At 34.7% G+C, this 12,212-nt stretch overlaps 1 protein-coding gene across 1 annotated transcript in view; it reads right to left on the bottom strand.

Annotated features, from left to right (window-relative positions):
- CTNNA3 (catenin alpha 3) overlaps positions 1-12,212 on the bottom strand; it is a 1,652,440-nt gene that overhangs the window by 42,292 nt on the left and 1,597,936 nt on the right. The window contains exon 16 of the mRNA XM_060092416.1: positions 11,586-11,720. Within this exon, the coding sequence (XP_059948399.1) occupies positions 11,586-11,720 (135 nt within the window). The remainder of the gene's footprint in view (positions 1-11,585; positions 11,721-12,212) is intronic.

Below are 12,212 nucleotides of genomic sequence, written 5' to 3'. Positions count from 1 at the left end.
CACTCTGGCTCAAGTGACTTCTAGGGGCACCTGTCTTTACCCTCATTTTTCTTTTTTCTTTCCTCTTTTGGAAGCCAGATACTTAAGATTAGAACATTCAAAACTAGCCACAAATACATGGGGAGTTAGAAAGGCACTGCACATACCCAGGGGAAGGCACAGGCTCATAAAACACCTGAGAAGACAGCCAGGTTACACTTTAGGCTGATCACTGACACAGAGATAGACTGCAATAATCAAAAAGCAAAACAAAAGACCTCACAAAAAACCAAAAGCAAACACACACATACACAGCAAACCCTGGGGAAGAAGGAGAATCTGATTTGCAAAATTAGTTTCAAATGACTAGTTTTCAACATAAAAGCACACAACATACAAAGAAATAAGAAAGTATGTTCTATTCAAAGGAAAAAAAAAAAAAAACAAGAACAGAAATTGTCCCTGGGAAAGACATGATGGCAGATCTACCAGACAAAGACTTTAAAACAACTGGTTTAAAGATGCTTAAAGAACTAGAGAAAGATATGGAGAAAGAAAATGATGTATGAACAAAACAGAAATATCAGTAAAGGGAAGCCAAAAAGAACCTCTGGAGTTGAAAAATACAATAACTGAAATGAAAAATTAACTAAAGGGATTCAAAGGCCAACTTGAGCAGGCAGAAGAATCAGCAGACTTGAAGAGAGTGCAAAAAAATGAACAAGTTTGAGAAGCAGAGAGAAACAAGATTGAAGAAAAGTGAACAAGAGCCTAACAGACGTGTGAGATATTACCAAACAGACCAACATACCCATCTGTGAGAGTCCCAGAGGAAGAGAGAAAAGGGGGCAGAAAGAATATTCAAAGAAATAATGACTGAAAACTTCCCAAATTTGATGAAAGACATGAATATAAATATCCAAAAAGCCCAGTAAACTCCAAGTAGGATGAACAGAGAGACTCAATCCAAGACACATTATAATCAAACTGTTGAAAGACAAAGACAAAAAGAGAATTTTTGAAAGCAACAACAGAGAAGCAACCCATCAACTACAAGGAGTCCTCAATAAGATAATCATCAGACTTCTCACTGTAAACTTTGAAGACCAGAGGGCAGTGGGATGATATATTCAAGGTGCTAAAAGAAAGACTGTCAATTGAGAATACTATATCCAGTATACTGTCCTTCAAAAGTAGGGAGAAATTAAGACACTCCCAGGTGAACAGAAACTGAAATAGTTCATTACTACCATTAGATCTGCCCTGAAAGAAATGCTAAAAGGGGTCCTGCAGGTTGAAATGAAAAGGCACTAGAGAGTAACTCAAAGTTGTATGAAGAAATAAAGGTCTCAGTAAAGGTAAATGCATGGGCAGTTATAAAAGCTAGTAGTATTATAACAATAGTGTGCAACTCCACTTTTTGTTTTCCATGTGACTTAAGAAGCTAACCTTTTTTAAAAAAAGCAATTATCAGTCTAAAAGTAAGTATGAATGTATTTTTGGTTTTTAACTCCATATTTTGTTTTCTACATAATTTAAGACACTAATGCATTAAAAATTTTATTTGTTTATGTTTTTGGACACACAATGTATAAAAATGTAATTTTGTAGCATCAGCAACTGAAAGAAGTGGAGAATAGAGCTGTTAAGAGGAAAGAATTTGTATGTTATTGAATTTAAGCTGCTACAAATTCAAGTTAAAATGTTATAACTTTGGGATGTTAAACATAATCCCCATGATAATCACAAATAAAATAGCCACAGAATATACAGAAGACAGAATGAGAAAGAAATTTAAATATTCATTACAAAAGAGAATAAGATCAGAAATTATGAGTTGGAAGGAACCATAGAGCTCATTTAATTCCAAACCTTAGTTCAAGAGATAGATAAAGAAACAAACTCAAAGAGATTAAGATCTAGACTACAACCTGGGTCTCCTAATTTGGAGTCCAGTAGTTTTCCCTCCTGTTAGCTTCTTATGTTCAAGATGAAGAATGTGTTCTGGTCAGGCTTTCTTAAAAATCTAAGAACATTAAATCATCATTTTTATCAGTTAATACTGTGTTCAAGTCAGTGTTTTCCACATCTTTCTATTAAAACCATTCCTTATCTTTGGGAGACTGGGATTGACATATATATACTAATATGTATAAAATAGATAACTAATAAGAACCTGCTGTATAGCACAGGGAACTCCACTTTGCTGTACAGTAGAAACTAACACAGCATTGTAAAACAACTATACCCCAATTAAAAAAAAATTCCTTATCTCTTGATTTCCACAGCAACTATCCCAGCTGAGTATACCAAGACCACCTCCTGCCATTTTGCCACTAACCCCACTTGGAGGCAATAGAGCTTACTTTCGGTAGTGATGGAGTAAAGAACTTGAGAATTAGATTTTGGCCCTGACTCTGCTGTTAGATACTGTCATGCACTAAGGCAAGTCATTGAAAGTCCTTGACCTATTTCATTGTTTGTAAAGCTAATTTGAGTTAGATAGTTATAACATGAAGAGATTATAAGATTCCTTCAAGTGTTACTACAACCAGATGCATAACACAATCAAGAAAATCTAATCCATTGTGATATCAGCTTACCTAAATACCAAGAGAACTTCATAGACTACTTTACTACATTGCAAGGAATAAAAAAAAAAAAAGAAAGAAAAGAAAAAAAGAAAATACCTCCACATTTTTTCTTGTTTTTAAAATATATTCTTTGAATTACTAAGGTCTATTACTTCCATTTGCCTCCTATTCGGCACTAAAAACAAACTGAAAACTCCCAACATTCTTGAGAGTTAAATTTATTGGCCAGGTGTCTTCTTCCTTCTCTTTACTTTTTCTCCTCGCCCTTCTCCCCTTCGTCATTTCTTTCATCTCTCCCCATTCCATTTCATACATCTCCTAGTCCTTTTTTAAATCTCTAAATACTTCATTGATTTTCCAAATCTTCTTTTAGTTTTCCCAATGTTCTTGATGACTACCAATGATTACAGCAGGTTCAGAAAGCTCATTAACTAATTCCCTTAATGTCTTAACATGGCAAGCACATTAACCTACTAAATCCTTCTGTATGTAATTCATTGCCTGCATTCTGCAGGCCCTAGTGGCTCTTTCAGTCAATAGCTGCATTGTTACTGTTCCCTATCATTCCTAGTTGAATGTGCACTGCCCCTTGATTTCAGCTAAAGCTGAATTGCTGTTGTTTGGCAAATTTTCCATCTTGCTGATCTTCCCCCCGCCCCCCGACTGATTAGTTTTATTATTTATCCAATTTTTTAAATTGTGGCTTTGGCACATCTGCTCAGGGTAAGAGAGCACAATTAAACACATTAAAGGAAATGCACAAAACATGGTGATTATGTAATTAATCAGCTTTAGGTAGTATAAAAAATTGCTAGCCTAGAAGCATAACACTTTGGGAAAGAGTAATTTTAAGAATTTAAAACCAATTATTTGATTTTTTCTCTTAAACTTCATATATACACACACACACACACACACACACACACACACACACATATATATATATACAGGCTAGAATATAAGAATATTTATTTCTTTATAGCAAGACTCATTTCACAAGGTAAAATAGCTTCCCCACTTGGCACCATGCTTAAGGCCGCTAGAGGAACAACTGACAGAGAATTTATTGGAATGCCCTTAGGTAACCCAGGTACATTTTAATCTTCTTAGAGTTATACTTGTAATGTATTCCTAATTAGTACATTAATAAGTCAAGAAGGCTATGGAAAATGATCTGCAACAGTACATTTAATTACATGGTTTCACTGTATTTTGCTATCATTTTTTTCAATTAAGCTTTTATATATTCCCCCTTTTTGTGAGAGAGGATAGCCATTGGAAGGCTTCCTTTTCATGTGACTGAAGGATAAAATGAAGCTGAGTCAATTTCCATAATCCAGGCAATGTCCTGGAGCTCCGCACTGGTAGAATAATGTCTAGCACACAGTATATCTGATTACTATCTCAAATCATTGGTATTAACTTAGATTATTTTCTCTTCTAAGCAATACTGAAAAGTCTTTGAATATATGGACATATTTACTTTGTTCTTTTGCTAAAATAAAACTGTGGATAGAGCACTCAAGTCTTAATCTTAATGGGAAATTACTGCTCCCATTTTACCAAAATGCCTGTATCTAAATGTTTTTATATCCTCATTCATCTGTATCTAAATGTTTTTATATCCTCATTTCTCTTCATTTATCTGGATCTGTTCCTCAGGAGAAAAGTTCTTTTTTCCGAATCTACACTTTCTACCTGTTTTCCTAATTTCACTCCTTCTCTCTTGCTTAAGATTTTATTCACTCAGTTACAGTCTTAATCCTTACAGAGTCATTCTTTTCTGGCTTCTTGCTCTTTACCTAAATATTTGCTCAATTACTACCATTTACAAAGTACATAAGTAAAATGCTTGAAAAAAAAAAAAGAGAGCAGGGAAAAAAAAGTAATAAGAAGAAGCTTCCAGCAATTCCATTTGCCCAAGTCTGTCTCAGTCTCTTCCCCACCCCCTACTTCCTCCTTCCTTTCAACTACAAACTGCTGGAAAATCTAGTGTAAGCTACCATCTTTTCTCTCTTACTGTATACTCAGTATTCAGCCCACTATGGCCTAATTTTTGCTTTCACCATAGTACTGATCCTGCTTCAGAAAAGATGTAAAGATACCTTATAAATGTAAAATCCAATATGTGCTTTAAGGCTCAGTTAACCTGAATTTTCTGTGTTTCTAGTTACTGGCTATTGTATCTTCAATTATTCAAAGATATTCATGGACTCTATAGTCTAAAGGAGAAAATGTATAAAAAAGCAGATAATTAGGATATATATGAGTACTGCTGTGAATTTTGTCCTAATAGAGGGATATGGTATAATTGCTAGTTGTCACCCAATAAGTATTCTCTCTTCATAGAAACAAAACTCTGATTTAGTTGGGGAAAGCAACATGACTAGATTAAAACACACAGAAACAAACAAACAAATTTTACATTTTGTGGTGTCCTTTGCACTTATACATAGCCATATAACTGAAGTCTTGGCAATAATATGTAAGAGAAAGCATTTGCAAGAGAGTTAAAAAAGATTTAGGAAAGTTTGCTTCTGCTTCTCTTCATTTTTACTGTCTGGAATACAAATGCCATAGCTACTAGAGTTAGAGAAGACATATTTTGATCCTAATAAAAATGGAAACCAGAAGCCAAGCATAATAAAGCAGAAAGACATAAGAGCCTGATTCCCTGATGACTTTGTGAAGTTGACATTCAGAACTGCCCATTCTTGGATTTATTTATTTATTTATTTTTATGGAGATAGTAAACTCCCAATTTCTTTAAACGGCTACAACTAAGTCTCTGTGTCTGATACAGGCACATTAGAATAACATGTGTAGGAAAAACATTCTTTCTGGATCTCTGTCTCAGCTATTTCTGGTCTTATTCAGCATACTTTCACTGGATGATCCCATCTATTTCTCTTTCATATCTCTCTCCTCAGTTCCAAAACCATATACCCAACTTCTCTTAGACTTTTCTCCTTGGATACCTCTTAGTTGCTTATGACTAAGTCACTTACGACTAAAACCTGAATGAGCTGCCTTACCCTTCTTGATCTGCTCTTTCTTCTGTGTATAGCTTTTGGCTAATGATGCCACTTTTAACTATGAAAGCTACCAACTCTCAAAACATTGGGGGTAAGTCTTAATTCTTCCTTCTTCTTCATCCTTAAAATTCAATAGATCATTGATTCTAATCATTTCTACCTCAGAATTTTTTCTTGCAAGGATACATACATCTCCATTCTCACCAAGACTGCCTTAACCCAGGTTCTCACTGTTAATGCTCTTGGACTTTAAAAAAAAATCATTCCTAAAGAGTCTTCTATCTTCCAGTCTCTCATCTTTCCATCTATCAGCACCCTGGTAAAATAAAGATGTAGCATGCAGATGCATACACACACACACAAACACAAACACACACACGGGAATATTATTCAGCAGTAAAAAGGAATGAAATTCTGCCATTTGCAAAAAAAAACATGAATGGACCAAGAAAGTATTATGCTTAGTGAAATAAGTGAGATAGAGAAAGGCAAATACTGTATGCTATTACTTATATGTGGAATCTAAAAAATAAATGAATAAATATAGCAGAACAGAAACAGACTCATAAAGACCAAACCAGTGGTTACCACTGGAGGGAGTGAAGTGGGGAGGGGCAAGATATGGGTAGGGTGTTAAGAGGTACAAACTACTATGTATAAAATAAATAAGATACGAGGAGTCTCCCAAGGCAACAGAAATAAAACAAAAATAAACAAATCAGACCTAATCAAACTTACAAGCTTTTGCATAGCAAAGGAAACCATAAAAAAAAAAAACCAAAAACACAACATACAGAATGGGAGAAAATATTTGCAAATGATGTGACCTAAAGGGCTTAATTTCCAAAATATACAAGGAGCTCATACAACTCAACAACAAAAAACAAACAACCCTTTCCAAAAAATGGGCAGAAGACCTAAATAGACATTTCTTCAAAGAAGATATAAAGATGACCAGTAAGCACATGAAAAGATGGTCAACATCACTAATTATTAGAGAAGTATAAATCAAAACTACAGTGAGGCACCACCTCACACTGGTCAAAATGACCATCATTAAAAAGTCTACAAATGGCTTCCCTGGTGGTGCAGTGGTTAAGAATCCACCTGCCAATGCAGGGGACACAGGTTCGAGCCCTGGTCTGGGAAGATGCCACATGCCATGGAGCAACAAAGCCCATGTGCCACAACTACTGAGCCTGCGCTCTAGAGCCCACGAGCCACAACTACTGAAGCCTACGCACCTAGATCCCGTGCTCTGCAATAAGAGAAGCCACTGCAATGAGAAGCCTGCACACTACAACGAAGACCCAACACAGCCAAAAATAAAATAAATACACTAAAAAAAAAAAGTCTACAAATAACAAATGCTGGAGAGGGTATGGAGAAAAGGGAACCCTCCTACACTGCTGGTGGGAATGTAAATTGGTACAGCCACTGTGGAGAACAGTATGGAGGTTTCTCAAAAAACTAAACATTGAATTACCATATGATCCAGCAATCCCACTCATGGCCATATACCCAGATAAAACTATAATTCAAAAAGATACATGCACCCCAATGTTCACTGCAGCACTATTCACAATAGCCAAGACATGGAAACAGCCTAAATGTTCATCAACAGATGAATGGATAAAGAAGATGTGGTACATATATACAATGGAATACTATTCAACCATTAAAAAGAATGAAATAATGCCATTTGCAGCAAGACAGGTGCAACAAGAAATTATCTTACTAAGGGAAGTAAGTCAGAAAGAGAAAGGCAAATACCATATGATATCATTTATATGTGGAATCTAAAATGTGACACAAATTAACCTATCTACGAAACAGAAACAGACTCACAGACATAGAGAACAGACTTGTGGCTGCCGAGGGGGAGGGAGAGAGGGAGAGGGATGGACTGGGAGTTTGGGGTTACTAGATGCAAACTATTACATTTAGAATGGATAGACAACAAGTTCCTTATATATAGCACAGGGAACTATATCCAATCTCCTGGGATAAACCATAATGGAAAAGAATATTAAAAAAAGAATGTATATATGTGTATAACTGAGTCACTTTTCTGTACAGTGGAAATTAGCACAACATTGTAAATCAACTGTACTTCAATAAAAAAAAAGATGCAAGGATATATTGCACAGCACAGAGAAATATAACTATAATTTTATAATAACTTTAAATAGCATATAATCTATAAGAACATTGAACCACTGTGTTGTACACCTGAAACAAATATAATATTATAAATCAACTATACTTCAATAAAAATAAAAGTTTAGGTATGAACTCTTTAAAAAAATGTTAACTTCTAAAACATATATTGGTTTATACCTATTTCAAACTTCAACTTTTTCAATTACTCTCAATTGCCTATAAGATAAAGTTGAAATGTTGTTAGTGATCCTTTTGAAACAGGCGTAGTTTCATTTAAAGCTTCTCTTCTATTTCCCACCCCCCTTAATACACACCAACAGACCAAGTACCAGTTGTTTGCAATCACTTCAGACTGTTTGTTATTTCTATAAAAGTCCTCATCTTTCCCTATTTCTATCTTCCTACTTCAGTTGTTCTATTTACCTCAAATCCTTTTCCCCTCCTTCCCTCATAAATATACAGCGTTTTTTGTTTTGTTTTGTTTTGTTTTACCTATTAATCAAGGACCAAATTAGAGTCAAACCACTTTCTGGAGCTTTCTCTTGTTCACTTGCCACATCAGTGGAATTAATTATTCCTTCACCTCTTACCATATGCTTTTGTTCATTCAACTATCATATGGCCTATTACATTATTTTGAAGTCATTTTTGTATATTTAGGTATATTTTATGTACCTTAATTTTGCACATATTTGAGGATCTTAAAGGAGGCTTTGCATCTCCCAGATGTTCTCAGTTGCCTGGTGCTGAGGGGACGCTCAATTCACGGCTGGAGTTTTGGACTAACTACACTTTGGTTTCGTTATAAATAAAATATGTAACTTCAGGCTAAATGCTTGCAGATAGACATAAGAATCATTGGAAAATTATTTTAATTAAATGGTCTATTTTGAGAATGATTTCAAATTCCTTTATGTTATGAACTAATCTTCTTTATCCTAAACGCTGATACTCCAGACCCAGAATACATTCTGCCCATTCACTCCAGAAATGCATTCCATTCATACCTATTTCCTTCTAACCAAATATATTTGTTAAAAGTAATGTTTCATGAATCTGATTTTGGAATGCAAACTTTGAAAAGTGTCATTTTGAATACCAAATTTTTGTAATTTTTAATGGGTTTCCCTGCTTTACAATCAGGTTTATTACTTTTCAAAAGACCTCACAGAAAAATGATGGCTTAGTTTAGAACTTCTTCTCAATTTAAAGAAGAAAGAAGACGAGAACTCAGGATCACAGAGGGAATAAAGCAATTGTGCTTTGACACACACAATTAAATGTATTTTAAAAGCTTTCCAGGATCTACCTGCAAGCAGATGGCAGTAAGGCATGTAAAAGGGTGCATGACATGCTCCCTTTCTTCAGATTTATTTTTTCTAATGGAAAATTGTGGGTGAAATGATGACAAAATAGCTTTGGATTTGCAATGCTATTCTTCATTTTATATAATGACAGCTTTTAAATTGTAAATCATGGATTCTAAATGGTTCATGCTTAATCTATCTGTAAAATATGTAAAGTTCATGAATTTGAATCATCATATCAAACAGGAAGGGATAAAAACTCAATTTGTACATCTGGAGGAAATTATATTTGGAGGGGGCATTAACAGTAATACATTTTAACATAATGTATATGTCAAACTTCTATCAACATTTTTGAAAGCTTAGCTTCAGACAACATGAAGAGGTAAATATATAATTGGAAAAGAAAATTCATATGGATTTAGACCTTGTGAATGATGGTGAGTGTGTGAAATTGAGAAAAGTAAACAGATGACAGGCTTGGGTCTGCAAATAAATATATTTTTTACACATTTAAAGTAGTATAATGGGAACTTCCCTGGTAGCGCAGGGGTTAAGAATCCACTTGCCAATGCAGGGGACACGGGTTCGAGCCCTGGTCCAGGAAGATCCCATATGCCGGAGCAACTAAGCCTGTGTGCCACAGCTACTGAGCTTACACTCTAGAGCCCAGAGCCACAACTACTGAGCCCATGTGCCACAACTACTGAAGCCCACATGCCTAAAGCCCATGCTCTGCAACAAGAGAAGCCACTGCAATGAGAAGCCTGCACACCGCAACAAAGGGTAGCCCCTGTTCACCGCAACTAGAGAAAGTCCGCGCGCAGCAAAGGGGACCCAACACAGCCAAAGATAAATAAATTAAATAAATGAATTTTTAAAATATAAAAATAAAGTAGTATAATGTTAAGTGAGAAAATGAAGACTGAGTGTCTAATAATCCAAAATAAAGATACAATATTTTAAAATGTTTATATATGTATGTGTATTCTGTTTGTATATATGCATATATGTAGTCACACATGGATTCATATACCCACACACATTTCTGTGTGGCTAGACAGTGACTACTTAAAATGAATTTTCCTTTGAAAAATGATAGGGAACCAATATAGCACAGGTTATGTTTGTATTACTGTTTTTGAAAAATTTGAATATCAAGGAAACTAATATTTTATCTCTAATAATTATTTAGACATAATTTCCAAATTATTCACTTTTGATTTTTGGTTTTTAGTTTCATCATAGATTCAAGCCTGTCCACCTGAACAGAGAAGGGAAGACCTTTGAAGGTAAACCCCCAGGTCTGATATTTACTAATAGGAACTTGGGGAAGCTATTTAACCTTTCTAAATTTCCTTTTTTTTTCAAGTTTTAAAGAACATAAAACAAACAACTAAACAATCTATCTGGCATGTTATTGTGAAGATTAAATGAGACAAAATATAGGCAAGAGATAGTCAGTAAGGATTAGTTCCCAGCCGACTACGCTTGATAGTAATTCTTTGCTTTCTTTTTTTTTTTTTTTAAGCCAATTGTGCAGATTGCGGGATTTAGTTCCCTGACCAGGGATTGAACCCGGGCCCTTGGCAGTGAAAGTGCAGAGTCTTAACCACTGGGCTGCTGAGGAATTCCCTTTGTTTTTGTTTTGCAACTATGTTCTTTTGAAAAATGTTAGTTCATTGGGGGAAAGACCAAAGTCTGGCTAAAGAGCTTCCAGCCTTACACATTTATATGTATGCTGTCATTTTAAAAAATTTGTCCTCATGAATATAAGTTCTTAGAATGTTCATGATGTTTCACTTTAACTTAAATTTATAATCTTGGCTAATGTCCTTCTCAAAGTCACTGATAACTGAATCCAATATAGACATCAAATATTATTTTATTACCATACCCACTCTAGAGAAATGATCTACTGTTATTAAAAGATGAGTAGAAAAGGTAGACATTATTTCTACCATGGTCATTTTATAGCAATTTGAAACTCAGGGTCACCAAAGAATTTATGAAGGTTCCTCTAAACCTATTTACATTCCATCATATTCTACTGCTACAATTACATCTGGAGGTAACAGTTTTCAAGACCTGAATTTCTATGATATAAAAATGAATAATGAGAAAGTGAATATTAATTAATAGTAATAAAGCAATTATTTCATTGATTTGCAATTACATATGCCCTTATTTTTATTAAAAAAAATATAGGATTCAATTAAGAAAACCATGCTCTAAATACACATCCATTTCTCATACAAGGGGCTTACAAAACCTGATTCACTGTAAAATCTCTGAAGTAAATTAAGACAAGCTATACTGACTTAACATTTCTTTAAGAAATCTGGCAAGATTTCTTGCTAGTTTAGTTTCATGCAATTTTATATACTCCAGTTGAGTTTTTTCTAACCTACATGGCCCTAAAAGATTTGGTGGTGTAAGGTGGGGTGTAGCTTCTTTGTTTCAAGTATCTTCCACATGTGATGGGATAAGTCTGGGGCAGTACTCACCGCTGACATGATGAGCTCTCCTCCCAGGTTCTGGATCTCAGCTTTAACTTGACTGCAGATTTTCAGCTGGTGAGAGTAGAATTTAATCTGTTCCAGGTAGGCCAACAAGTCCTGTTTGCATGATGGATCTGGGCACTAAACATGCATGAGATAAAAATGGAAATAGCAAAACAAAGAGTAAATATATCAGAGCAATTAAATATTGAGATTGCAAGTATCTTATAATGCACTGACTTTATTTGCATTGAGTCCCATTTCTCCGACCAAGGCCATGTAGATTCTGATATGCTTCCACCATTAGAAGAGTTTCTTCATGTTCCAACCTTAACTACTTTAGCATAGACAGAAGAAGTAGTAAAGGAATTTCCAGACATGAAAAGGTACATGAAATAATTGCCTTTAATTTATGATAAAGTCAGAAGCCTTAGATTTCATTTTTAGGTAAATCTGAAGAAGTATTTAAAATGTAATTATTCCCTTCATCTAAAGTTGCTATTAGAATACTCCTTGGGACCCATAGTTCTGCATTGCCTGTCCTTAGTTATTTATATGGGCATTAAAAACATCTGCAACAAAACATATATTATGTTCTATTACTTTCAGCATTTAATGGTTTTAGCTATTACT

Source organism: Mesoplodon densirostris, chromosome 1, assembly GCF_025265405.1.
Source record: "Mesoplodon densirostris isolate mMesDen1 chromosome 1, mMesDen1 primary haplotype, whole genome shotgun sequence".
Classification (NCBI taxonomy): Eukaryota; Metazoa; Chordata; class Mammalia; order Artiodactyla; family Ziphiidae; genus Mesoplodon; species Mesoplodon densirostris.
The sequence above is the reverse complement of the archived record's forward strand: the minus strand, read 5'-3'. Positions and strand labels throughout refer to the sequence as shown.